Source organism: Rhea americana, unplaced genomic scaffold, assembly GCF_003343005.1.
Source record: "Rhea americana isolate MKP2758 unplaced genomic scaffold, rheAme1 scaffold_271, whole genome shotgun sequence".
In the NCBI taxonomy this organism is placed as follows: domain Eukaryota; kingdom Metazoa; phylum Chordata; class Aves; order Rheiformes; family Rheidae; genus Rhea; species Rhea americana.
The window spans coordinates 1,068,505-1,082,676 of record NW_028186392.1 but is presented as its reverse complement, the minus strand read 5'-3'; the positions used below and the strand labels follow the sequence as shown (position 1 = coordinate 1,082,676).

The following is a 14,172-nucleotide window of genomic DNA, read 5'->3' as shown; positions in this document are numbered from 1 at the left end:
CAGTAATTCTATAAGAATTTTCAGTTTAGTAGCTACCACATTTGCTACATGTTTTTCATTTGRAAAAAAAGCATACATTATCATTACCAGATATACTGTGCTGTCTTTCAAGCTAATATTATTTCATCAAAACTGTAGCTGCAATCAAATATAAGTCTAACATTTGTCCCAAATAAATTATGCATAAGTGATGCAAAAATACATCTAAACAGTTTCTAATTAAGGTATTTAAAAATCAACACTGGTAAATCTGAAACATTTTTTTTCATATACCATTTACACKGCCTGTGATAAATTGAGCTTGCCAGATACCTGCTTAATATAATCAAAGAAATATAAAGAACTGATGATATTTCTGTAAAAATTAACATATTGTTTAGCTTTGTACCATACTTTATTATGTAATCATTACAATATCATACGGCAAAAGTAGCAAAATATGTTGCTTTGTCATCTATCAAATTTACTGTTCTTATATTAACCTGAGCTAGTTCTCATTTATACTAATAGCAATTTCAAGAGACTGAAATTTTTAATGTAAAAGAAAATCTCTCACTATTCTAGGCTTACGAGAAGCACTTTTGAGAAATTTAGACAAGCTCCATGTAAAGAAAGAAAAGTTCACAAGCAGTATCAAGCAAATTATCCTATTTAAGCAGCTTTGGAGAGGGCTGGCTTCTTGACTGCTTATTCTAACTTTGAACTTTGAGTTCACTATTTCCTGTGTAACATCTAGCTGGAATCACATGCTGGGTGGATTTTCAGATCTTACAATCTTAACTTGTTACTCAGGTCCACAGATAAAATCACAGAGTAATAGAGATTAGAAAGGATTTCTAGAAACTACTCAGTCTAAGCCCTGCTCAAAGCCTGGCCAGTTTAGCTCAGCTTGCCTGGGGCTGAGCCTCACCAAGTTTCAAGTATCTCCAAGGATAGASATACCATAGGCTCTCCAGACAGCCTATTCCAGAGTTTGACCACTTTCACGGTGAACTCCTTTTTCTTAATTTGTTATCAGTTGCCTTTGTTGCAGCTTGCGCCCATTACAACTTGTCCTAACCCTGTGCACCTTGGAGAGGAATCTAGCTCTGACTCCTCTACACTCTCCCGTTAGGCAGTTGAAAACCATAATAATATTGCCCTCTTTGACTTCTTTTCCTAAGGCTGAATAAAACCCATGTTTTTCAGTCTCTCTGCATTCATCATTTTTTCAAGTCCCATGATTATTTTGGTGGCCTCTTTCAGATGGACTCTGCTATGTCAAAGTCTTTCTTGTACTGGGGAGCCCAAAACTGGACTCTGTATGGACTTCAGATGTGGTCTGGCAAGAGCCAYGTGGAAGGGAAGAGTCCTTTCCTGGGACCTACTGGCCACATTCCTGCTAATGCAGCCCAGTATGTGGTTGGCCTTTGCTGCAAGGATGTATTGCTATCTCATGTTCAATTTGTTGTCCASCAGCACCCCAAGGTCCTTCTCTGCAGAACCGCTTCCTAGCCATTTAGCTCCCCGCTGGTACAGCTGCGACAGGGAGGGACTATCGCAGGCGCAGGCATTTCTTTTTTGTTTGGCTCTGTTTGTTATTGAACTTCATGAGGTTCCTGTCAGCCCCACTTCTCCAGCCTAGCAAGGTCTCTATGAATAGCAGCTTTGCCCTCTAGTGCATCAGCTGCTCCCTTCCTCCTCCCAATTTAGTATTGGCCATAAACTTGCTGAGAGCACACTCCACCCCACTGTCCAGGTCCCTAGTAAAGACTGTCTGTGAGGAAAGACCTCCAGTTAACTGATTGCTCTTTTGATTTTATGCTTCAGAGCAGGTGTTTATGCAAGCTTTTTATTATAAATTTCTCTAGTCTTTAATACACAGTCAATTGTGATTTTTAATACATCCATTATTCTAAGGCAGTCTTGCCCATGAATGAAGTTATAATGACTTAAGAATCTATTCTTTTTTCTTGACATAAATTTCTTGACAAATTGAGCTGGAAATCTGTTATTATCATGTACAACTACATGAGGTGGCTATACATCCGTAGTTATCACGGATTGCAAATGTTTTACAATCTAAATTCTAAATAAAAGTATCATTTGACTTGAGGATCTAAGCTTAAGTGGTATCATTGTTATAAATACTTTGTTAACATCTTCCTATTTTAACAAAGAAAGCTAGAAACAGATTGTTCATGTCTTGAAGTATGAAATCACACCTGCTATTAATTACTGGTGTAAATCTTAATTTTATATATATTTCCTTGATTGCTCCTTAATTGCCTATAACATTGCACCTGCAAAAATAAAGACAGCTTTTAGAGAGAGATATCTTATAATGTTAGTAATTAAACAAATCAATAGTAACTATGGGTTTTAAGATACAGTAATTGTGTTAAACAGATTTATATTTCAAAAGAGGAGTCGGGAATTCATGCTTTGAAGATGATGATTTTCATATTTTCTTTTAGGTAAAGGAGATTTAATTGGAGCAAACCTATCCATTAGGGATCAAGTTATTAAAACAAATGCAGATGTTAAAGCTCTAACGTACTGTGACCTCCAATGCATTATCCTCAAAGGTCTCTTTGAAGTGCTCGACCTTTACCCAGAGTATGCTCACAAGTTTGTTGAAGACATACAGCATGATCTTACATACAATCTAAGAGAAGGCCATGAAAGTGATGTGAGTATCTTTAAAGGTCTCTGCAGCTATTGTTACCTTTAAGATGTTTCTCATAGCCAGTGCTCATGATTTTATCATAGTAAAGAAATAATACATTGATTGCCTTAAAATAACCACTCATTTCATTTGTTTGATAATTCAGTCATTACCTACGTGAACTTTTGATCAGTTAATGAGGTCTTAAACAGAGAACATGTTCTTTTCTACAGAAAACAACATTTAGTAGAAAACAATCTTCTTTAAACATTTTTTTCCTTGTTTGGCTTATAATTCAAAATAATTTCTAGTTATTTAAAGCATACATCCAAATAAAAGCATTTATCTACATCTTTTCTAGAACCTGATAAGCCAGTTTAGTGAAAATTAGTTTCATTTCACTGTCATTTCATAGCTAAAAATGTTCTGTGCCACACCTGTTCAAAACAAGAAAGAGTTGTTTCTCATCACATTGCAACAAAAATGTGTTTTATCATTTCAACCAGCAATTTATGTGAAAAGTCAAATAGTCAAAATGTGGTAAAACCTACAGTTGCAAGAAATTCTGGATAAGGAACTGCTGAAAGACTACAGTATACACTTACAAAAGTGCTTTCTCTAAAATTATGTAGCAGATGTATATTCCGATTTTAATACCAAAAAGCTTTGTGAGGTTCTCCTTTTGTGACTTAATCATGTGCAGGTATGAAATTGTGGGGCCTGGGAAAATGCTTAATGCAGTCTGAATAATAGTGATGGCCAAACTTTGAACGGTTCAGGTATTTATCTTTTCATTGTGATTCTCTTTACCCCTTGGAGAATAGGAGTATTTGAAGTACACGCGGCTAGGGATGAGGATACTATCAGGACCACCTGTGAATGTCATGCCAAATGAGTGTAAAGTAGGGAGAAAAAGGTTTTCTGCTTGGGTAGATACCACCCAGACGTGCAGAGCTATGAAATAGAAACTGTACATAAATTGCGGCTGTTACCATCCACGTAGCTTTGGCAGCCACTCACAGTTATAAAGCCATTCGCTATAGCTTGGCTGGTTTCTGAGGAAGTCTGGGGATGCCCCTGCACACATTCAGACTTTATGTCCTCTCTATTCATATCCACTTACAGGTGTTTCTGTGCAGAAAAGTGTTGTGTGCACTCTTCTGCAGCACATGAGCCTGTGATCATTGCTAGCATGAGGGAGCTCTAGGCCTACAGGACTTGACAAGACTACTGCATGCAAGAACTGTGTGCCAAAGCCTTTTTTCAGCTCAATCAATCAATCTRTGTGATAAGTTGATGTCTCTGTGTAAAAGTTTCTTACTGTCCAGGTGTCTATTGGCACCAGTGTTTCTCCGATAATGCTCAATAAACAATTGCAATAGAAAGGTGTAAATACACAAATATGGGCTTATATAGGGGAAAATAAATGAGGCACCCTATTGATTTAGGTCTTGAAATACTCCAAAATTTCTTACTGKTGAAGACAATAGTTGGGAGAGTACTTATCTATGAAGCTTTTATAACCAACACATTTTCCTTGGGGGGAGGAATAAATGCTTAATCTGAAAAAGAGTATAATTCCACTTAAAGACTGGGTTTGCAGTTGGTTGCATTCTCCTCTCCAGCTTTGTCATGGAGGTTGACGCRTCCCCACAATGTATCATTTTATATTTGTATGCTGACAATTCTGAGGATTGCCATATCAGTTGCATACACATTACACTTCCATAAAATTAAGGGCAACTCCCCCACCCAGTTAGAGGTAGCTGAGGCCATGCCTACCCCTGTCTCTTAAGTGAGTGCACAGATGGGAAAGAATCTCCCCATACTCACTTGTGAAGGTGGAATTTAAAGCGCTGAAGGACATATTAAAACACCTTCCTGCTTAAAAGAGGAACATATGTTCAGACTTTGTGAATACATACTATATTACATGCTATAATCTATTGGTTTAAGATTTTATAATAATATTAATAAGTGACATTGAGTAGCACATAGGGATCTCTTAGTGCCACTTTCTCCTACATCCTGGAGGAGTTAACTATCCCCTCCACTATTACTTTTCCTGCAGTAGAACCAACCTTTTTCATGTGTATCTCATCCTGATCCCTTTGCAGATATCAACCATTTTTTTTATCAGCAAGAATGAAAAGCAGGAATAGGGTGGCAAAAGATTGTGCCACCACAGACAGAGGGCTCACCAAAGGAGAGAAGACGGCTGTGGTAGTAGCAAGTGTGCCTGGTCAACCAYTCAATTGCTGTGCTTCACCCAGGAATGTAGTTTCTAGAAAATACTGTGTCTGCCTGAATATAACTTGCACATGGGCTATTTGACATATGCTTAATGTGACGGAAAATGGTGCTATTGGGAGACTTTGCCAGCTGTGACACAGTGTCTTGATCTCTCTCTGATATAGGGAGATTTTACTTCTGTGTGTCTTGAAGGCATCCGCAGCTTTATGCAAAGTTTTGGGTTTGGAGGGTTTTTCCATACTTAGTTTAAAGTTAAATTGATTCATTTGAATATATCAATTTCTCATTTTCTTTTTCCTTGGCTGTTTCAAGTGAGCACAAATTTGCAACTGAACGTGRATGTAATGTTTCTGAAAATGAATCTGTAACAGTATTTAGGGTCAGGTGAACTGTAAATTGGCATAGCATGAATTTCCCCATGATGACTTGCCAATTGTCTTTCAGTCCTAACCAACAACATAATTGCTTTTCCYGTCATGGTTCACCAAAACTGCCTTAGGCTGTGGATTTCCAAACCTTCTAAGCTGTCATTAAAAAAGTGATGTTGCAGAAAGGTGTAGTCTCAACCATCCTCTACCCACCCTCTTCCTTGTGCTGTTGAAACTGCTCATCACTGAGAATATTGAATAGTGCTTTTAAATAAGTTATAACAAAGTGAACCAAAAAGGGAGGAATAATCAGGAATTTCCTGATCCTGGAATTTATGTGTCTACACCTACTCACACAGATACCTCTAGGAAAATATGTTTTGTTTGTTTTCTTGATCCATTTGGAAGTCCAAAAATGTGTACAACAATATGCTCCATCTGCAGTAAAAAGCTAGATAAGTTGTAATGTTGGAAAATGCTCCAGGACTTCCATAGCCATGTCACTTTGGGRTAAAATAAAGAGGAATTATAACAGGATTTCCTAGCATTGAGCAGAARCTGCAGGTGTCTAGTTACAGAGGGATTGAAAGTATTGTTTAAACAATCTTGGAAGAAAAGCTCAGGAGATTGTAAGTACAGGAACTGGCAATCATATAACTGTTTCAACCTCTAATGACTAACAGATAGAGAAACAGAGAGATATGGAAATAAGGAGATAAAATTATCAATGGGACCTCATGGTAGCTCTAAAAACAGGAATCCTTAAGTGATTTATGAATATATCCATTAATGTGTATGCAATCACACTGGCAGTGCTACTGTGCCATCTTTTTATGTATTCCTATCACAATGAGATTTGAATTAGAAAAAAAATCTTTATATTGATTATATAAATTGAGTTTTTTGCTTTTTGTGCAAATTCTGCTGGAGAAACTAGTAACTGTTCTTGTAAATGTACTGAATGACTTCAGGACTTTTAGGAAAAGCTAATTTGTTTGGAGGCTGGAGGGGTGACATAAAACAATTCAGCCATTCAGATGTTTCAACCAATTTCTCTAGGTCTGTGGCTGTGATATCATAGTCATAAAATAGTTTGCACAGATTTTTACCTTTTCCCCACCCCATTATTTTTTGCATCATGTATTACAAATTGCACATATAGCAGACAGTGAGAGTCATGTATCTGATTTGATAAGGCTAAGCAGTCATAAACAGGCTTTTACAACATCTAATATAATTATAGGATAGAAATTGGAAGTGATTTTACTATCCACTGATTCTGGAAAACATGCTGTTCTGTATATTTAGAAAGCAGTAACCAGATGTTTATATTTCTGAACTATTCTATGAGAAATTTAGGATAGGTAAATATTTGTAGAATATTATGTGCTTGATAACAACTTATTGTTACTGATTATTTCTTATGTTTACACAAAAGTGTCTATACTGTCTACATAAATATTCATCTGTTATAAAAAAACAAAGGCAGGGTACAGCATGAGTGATAAAAGTCCAAGGGGCCTTTTTGGCCCCTCAAGCAGTAATGAACTTCCAAAGGAAGACCCAAAGTACACAGGCACAATCTTTGGCTTACTAGAGCGCTATCAATATGTKTCTTTTTCTAAAGCGAAAGATGATATTCCTGAAGACTCAAAAATTCTTTCTCTGCTGACAGTATAGGTAATTAATAAAAGTCAGTTTTTCTTATGTAGTGTTAAAAATAGTGTCCTGCCCCTTAGACAGAACTTCCCTTCCCCCTCTCCAAAAGGAGGAAAGGCTATTATCTTTAGAAAGAAATACTGTGTCTCTGAAATAGGGAGAAAGACTGGTTCCCTGGAGTATATCTACAGTGTAAATGAAATGTAATGACAGAGATTGCATGAGAAAGGTGATAGATTCTGCCTCTGTTGGGAACACTGAGTGTCCCTGCAAGCTTCCCTGGTTATAAAATTAAAAAGATAAGAAAAAATAAGAAAATCTAAAAATGCAACCAAAAAGCAATAAAAACAAACTGCTTTTTCCTCCCAAAAGGCATTGTCTGAAAAATAGGGTTTAATTCTTGTCCTTCTGAAATGCTAGTGTACAAAACTTTAGTGATTTTTTTTTAATATAATCAAGCTCTGGTTGCTTTTAGCAATACCACACAAATTGCAAGGGATACCCCTCCTTTTCTACTGGGAAACTAGACAATAGGCTGAACCTATTGTTCTTGAAGGTGAAACAGCTCTAAGAGCTCTGTAGCATAAAATAGAAAGCACAGTTTGGGAAGGAAAATGTCTGCAACTTCTACCCAAAAATAAGCTGAACTTTCTGGCCCATTCCAGCTAAGCATTCATGTTAAAAGTATACACATGTATACTTTTATCACACTTTATTTCTAGATTTGTTTACTTCCAGATTTTTATCTTTTTTTTCAGTGCTATGGTATGGTTTGTTCCTGTAGGCAAATGGATAGTAAAAAGACATTCTAACTGGAAGCCCAAAGTTGAGCTAAAATCTGCCTACTCATTCTGTGCATTATTCATTTGACATAAATTCATTCTTGCCTCTTCAGTCATGATTTTTCTAGACATTCTGGTATAGGTCTGTTGAATTTGAGTGCTGTTTCCCAATAAAGTAATAACTCAGAAGGAATTCTATCTGTTACATATTTGATTGTCTATTATTCAAAACCATGGAAACAGAATGTTATTTCTGATTTTAGTACCTCTTTATTGTCTGCCAAATGAATAGTCTCTTGTTTTAAAGAACCAGATCAAATTTATCCTAGTTACAATTCTATAGATACTATGGAAAAAATATCAAGGATGCTCTTTTTTGTAAATAGTTGCTTCTAATTTTAGCGTTTCAAATAGAAACTTCAGTCACATAATTACTTAAACATATGTTTACCTTTCAGGATGCCAAAAATCTACTGATTTCTYAGATATTACCTATGTTTTAATATAACCTTGAAGGACTAGATTCTAAAGAAGCTCTTAATATACTGCTACACTTTGTCATAACACCTCCACTCCAGTCTAGATCATAGGTTTCCTAGCAGCCTGCGTGCGTGGCTTACTCTACRGTCGGTGCTACTGTGAAATATTGCTCAGCGCTCTCTCACACTTTGCAAGCTACTCAGATTTAATTTTTCTTCCATGTTTCTGCGACTACCTGGTCTTTCTTTTTCCTTTTTTTCCTCTTTTTTTTCTTTCCCTTCTACTTCTTCCCTCTATTTATTCCTCTTTCTTCTCTCTTTTCTTTCCCACCCCTGTCTCCTTCAATTCGCTTTCCTTCCCTTTGCAAAATAAATACTCCTATTGCTGAAGTAGACAATACTCACATAACCTCRCTATATTTCTATGGAAGGACAAGTAGCAGCGTCCTGCACCTGTAGAACGTGCACATGACCATCTTGGTTAAAATATATAAATAAATAAATACATAAAATAAATAAATAAAATAATAAAAAGGAGCAATTCTTTCACCTGTTTTACACTTTACTTCTGTTTTCAAATGAGCGAGAAATGGTTTGGCTTTTTCATCTGGCTCCTTTCAAGGTATTTCACAGCTCTTCTACCCATATTCATGACACTAAGCATGTTTTGATGGAGCTTTGGCTATTTAAATTGGATACTAGTTTCAGACAACTGATTGGCCTACAATATTTGCCTCCCTGTGCAATTTTACAAATAGTCTTCCTGCACTTCCTTAACCTGGCAATTACCTGCTTCACTCAGCAGGGGAGATGGGTGATCTGGAGCTCTAGTCCAAACCACATTTCACCCCTTTTTGGTGTCTTCCAACCATAAAGATTTTTTACTTGCAGTCACTGGTAAGCGTGATGTTTGGTGGCTTTGAGTCATCAGTCCACTGACCACTTTCAATATCATGTTTCTAATATACCCTTCAATGAAGCRCAAGCATTGAGAAATAATGCCATAAGAAACACATAATTCAGAAAGGACAAACTGGTATGTCTTTTCTCTTTCAGTCTCGGTGGCCTTTCCATTTTCATCCCCAGTATTCTTACTTAAAGATTTTTTTTTCCTGGTATGCTCCCATCTCATTTTTCTTATCTTCAGTTATTATAAACATTTTTGAAAACAATAACACAGAGCCACCTATGGTCTCCTTTTTTCTTCCGATCTGTGATGATCTGTGGTCATGACTTACTGATGCTGTTAAATCATCTTTTCAATTGTTTAGTATTGTTTTCCATTAATTCTCTCTGTTTGACAAGTCTTTTATTTTAAGCCTAAAATGAATAGATAATGGGCTGTAAGGATGTGCTGCAGGAGGCTGAAAGGAACATGAGGAAAATAATCCACTGAGTTTTGTCTGAAACTATAATACACATATGTGACCTACCTTAAAATGCCTACCCCTGTGGGCRCTCTCTGCCTCTTGTAACTGGCTTAACAGATAGGAATTATGATTGTTAGCTAGACATTATTTGTAATAAGACTATTAAATGTTTTATTTATATATTTATATATATAATTAAWATGTTCGTAATTGGAGCTTAGCACTTTCTAGAAAATATAAAAAATTGTAATTAGAATTAAAATGTTTAAATAAGTGACAAACTTTACTTTTAATTTTAGCTTTTGAGTCATTTTGAGCGCTCTCCATTCTCATTCATTTCACTTCCTGGGATTATTGCATTCTGCCTCAGATTATAAAGCTTAACCAGAGAGTTACATGTAGAAAAAAATCCAGGATATTAAAGCAGCTTATTGATGTTTTTAGAATGTGGTGTGAGAAGGATATAAAACACTGTGCAAAACAATGTAGGCCAGGAAAACTGCTAGCTGTCAAAGAGCACTGCCGTGGAATCTAACCATTTCTATTTTAATTACACAGAGATGCTACATAATTTTTGCCAATATGCTTCACTGTACCTAGGGAAAATATGATTCTATAACATTTATAATATTAGTATTATATCTTTGTTTCTGCTATGGAAAAATGGAAAATAAAACTAACCTTTATATATTGTGTACTTAACAATGGAATGATATTAGAAGGGCTCTTTTGGTATTTRCGTTTATTCCATGCCAAAGATCAGTAAGTGGCCTAAATTTGGAAGCGTTCTTCAATAACCCATTCAAAAACTAATTTATGAAGAAAATGAGAAAAATTATCAGAAAATTTTCTATGAAAACACTAGTTCTGAAACCTCAGATACAATGACCATGAGACACATAATGACCATGCCAGGCTGATGTATATGGTAAAATTCCTTTATCAYATGCATAGCCATTATTAACCTCAAAATAAATGCTGAGGTTGTGAAATTACAATATGAGCTAGTCTTTGAGCAACCTGCATATCAAGTAGGCGTTCTACATGGATACAAGTTCTATGTTCCAATTTTATAGAATTGGTAACATTTTTAAGTACAATTTTTTTTAAGCCCAGAGAAGCATAGAACCATAGAATATTTGAGGTTGGAAGATACCTCTGAAGGTTGTCTGTACCTACCCTTCTCCTCAAAGATATGAAAGCATAAAAAAATGAAGAAAGTATTTAATTTATGTATAAGTGTGATCTACAGTTTTGATGATACAAAACTAAATACATCAGAAAATTTTCCTTTTTGTTGCTCTATGTCTTCATTCAGTAAAACCAGAGCTACAGAAGCTACCTGTATAACTGAAACTAGAGCTCTTCTGAAAATTCATCTCTAAGACACTTGATAGATCTATCTAAGACAGATAGATCAGTTTTTGAATGCTGTGATAAATAACATAATTACTATACTAACATTCTTTTATATATATATATATATATATATATATATATGTTAGGATTAGGGGAAGGGAGAAAATGAGAGTATAACAGAAAGCAAAGCTTTATTTCGTAGAGATCCTTTATCTTGGATGTTTGTTGTGTTGGACCACTTCTCTGTGAACTTTGTGTTAAGCTTATTCTGCAAGTGGATTAGAAGCATCACCAAAAATGCCATGTCTGCTAATAAGCTAATTTCTTGGATATTTGGGTTGATGACAGAAACGCAAGCACTGACCATTTAACAATATGCTTTTGTAGTCCAATGTTTCCTGTTGTGTTTCTATGAAAAGAGGCATTAGTTCACTGCATGCAATACCCTGAGTAAGAACTGAACTAACAATTCAAAGTGACATTGTGCTTTTTGACATGCTGCTTTGTGGGTAAAATAGAGGTTATCTGCTGTTGGCATAAAACACAAGTTTATGAAAAGGAAGGCAATCCCAGCACTAACCCATAGACCCTAGCAGAAGAATGCCAATCTAAAGATGAAACAGAATTTATGAATACAGAGTTTAATTGCCCAGGTTGTATTTTTGGTCTAAATAGTAAATCTCATTGATTTCTTAAGTGCTGTTGCTTCTAGAATAGCAATATATGCATAAGGTAAAAGATCAGAAAGAAGCATTGTGCTATTAGTTAATCAATTTTATTTTAAATCGGTCACTGGTGATTCCTTCTGCCTTTTCCAAAATCATTGTTTATCTGTGTTAACCTTGACATTTTTTCTGATTGTCCAGGACTCTGAGATGGATTTGAGTTGTCATTAGCAAAACTATGTCTTGCACAGATGGCACAATCCTTTAGACATGTCAAGACTTATTGCTGGATCCTTTTCATGGGATGCTTTGGCTTTGTAACCTTCTGCAGGGGCTTATATTATGAAATTACTGCTTTGGAGATGGTGCCAGAAGGAGTATTGGAATGACTGCTGTCTACATCCATGCCCAGTTTGAATCAAATTTCTGTTGCTTTTTTTTTTTTTCCTGAGCTATCCGTTATTCACATCTCTGTTGTGACTATGAATAGCAACCAGCTGAATAGGCTTAAGGCCAATCCCAAACTCTTGTTCTTGTTTCTAGTCTGTTTCTTGTAAATGCAACAAGAAGCAGGACTAGTTTATATGAAAGAAAATGAATGTGAGCAAGAATATTAATGTACTTAGGCATTGCTTATTGGACATGCAGAACCGGTGGATACGCAGTSCAGAATGCAGTGGAGTCATGAAAAACTACAAGTATCAGTTTCTGGTWTTGGAAAGGAAGGTAATAAGATTCAGAGATGGTGAAATTTCCACATAGCTGTTCTGAAATCTTTTTTGCTTTTCTTTTCAATGCACATGCAAAGGAAAGTAGACCAAAGAACATTTATCTTAGAAAGATTTTTTTTTATCCCAGCTTAAGGAGATAAGTTATTTTGATAAGTTTAGTATAGTCCTATTTTTTCAATTAAATACTCTTTGCAAAGCCCTACAGAGTGTGAAAAAGTGTTAAATCATGTTACTTTACTGGCTAAAGATTTTACATTGCCATTCTCATAATACAGAAGAAAGCAAGAAAGACTTATTTTTTGAGTCATATTGATTGAAACTGCAGAACTCAGATATTGAGTCACATCCTACTTTTGCGTTTTCAAGTGGTTAATCTTGTAAAATTCAGTTTTTTATATATATTGTCTTATATTTCCATTCTTTTAGGAAAATTGATAGATTACTCTAATATTGAGTGTGGTTTCATGCTGTGCTACTTTGAAAATTGAAGTGTTTTTTCCATTCAATTATTGAATATCCATGTTGCCTTAGTTCTAACCTATGTAGCACTTCTTAAATAATGAAGTTCCCAAGAGCTCCAAAGGGCTACGCACTTTGATATTCTGTGCTATGTGTCCACGCAATAAATTGCATCACAGGGGAATGARGTTACATTGGCCCTTTTACTTAACAAGGTTATATACTTTGCCTCCTCCTGGTATCTTCACAGGACATGACTTCATGCCCTAAGGTAAAATCATGCAATTCCTTTACTTTCAACTTTACTGCAAGACTGCTGCCTTTGAAGGCAGCAGTTTTATTTAAACATAAATAAAACTTCAAAGTTTTATTTTAATATAAAGCTAACAACATAAAAATAAAAATAAAAGCTACTCTTGCACAGTTCCTACAGCCTTGGATTGAAGGCTCTAATCAGATATCAATSCAATGTTCTAGTCCTGCAATCATACGTGAGCCTGTGTGACACTTAGAGTTTCACGAAGTTAAACATATGCCTGGGTATTTGCAGGAAGAGGAAGAATTTTGAGTTTTATTGCTTTGAACAGTGCTAGCATTTGTTGTAATTTCTAGTGACATGATGTAAATCTCCACCAGAGTGAGACTTCTGTCATGACTGTGATCAAACAGTAGGAATACTGAAAAATTCTCTTCACAATATTTTTTGTTCAATTTAACCTATAAGCCATTCCAAAAGTGCTACCTGCCAGAACAGCACATGTCACAGGTCTGTTGTCTATTTTAACAACTCCCACTTTTGTTTCGGGAGTAGGGGGAAAGGGCTGAGTAAGAAAATAGAAGAAGAAATGACAAATTATACCAACCAAATTTACCATTGATGCAATTCTTGACTGAGGTAAGGATCAGAGAGGTTTTGTTGTAGTGACATGTTTACCTTTTTAATAAGAAATGCAATAGATCTCATAAAAGTAAAACAGTCAAAGTATAAGTAAATATGAATCCAGTGAAATTATCCTCCAGGTTTTAAAGAAATATATGAAAAGCAAACTTTAAATGCCTAAATATGAAAGCTCACATGAGAAATCTGAATCCAAAAAAGACATTCAGTCACAAAAAAGCTTATCCAAAGCTGATCACACCCAGYGAATTTTTGAATACTTGGACAAGCTATAATAATTTGTTCACAAAATAGGGATGATGTAAGATAATAGCTTAATAGAAGGTTGCAAATATCATGGCAATTCATCATTACTGGTCACCTAGAATAAAATAGATTTTTTTTTTACTTTTGCTGCTCATTCAGTATACTGTATGCTATAAGTTAGATCAGAAAATGCTGAAAGCATCTACGTCCACAAACTAAATCTGTGTTTTGTTTTGTTTTTTTTTTTTTTTTTTTT

General features: G+C 35.4%; 1 protein-coding gene across 1 annotated transcript in view; it reads left to right on the top strand.

Moving 5' to 3' along the window:
• Window positions 1-14,172, top strand: part of KCNH8 (potassium voltage-gated channel subfamily H member 8) — a gene marked incomplete at its 5' end in the record, with an annotated part of 94,554 nt that overhangs the window by 58,065 nt on the left and 22,317 nt on the right. The window contains one exon of the mRNA XM_085308248.1: window positions 2,457-2,671. Coding sequence (XP_085164374.1) covers window positions 2,457-2,671 — 215 coding nt within the window. The remainder of the gene's footprint in view (window positions 1-2,456; window positions 2,672-14,172) is intronic.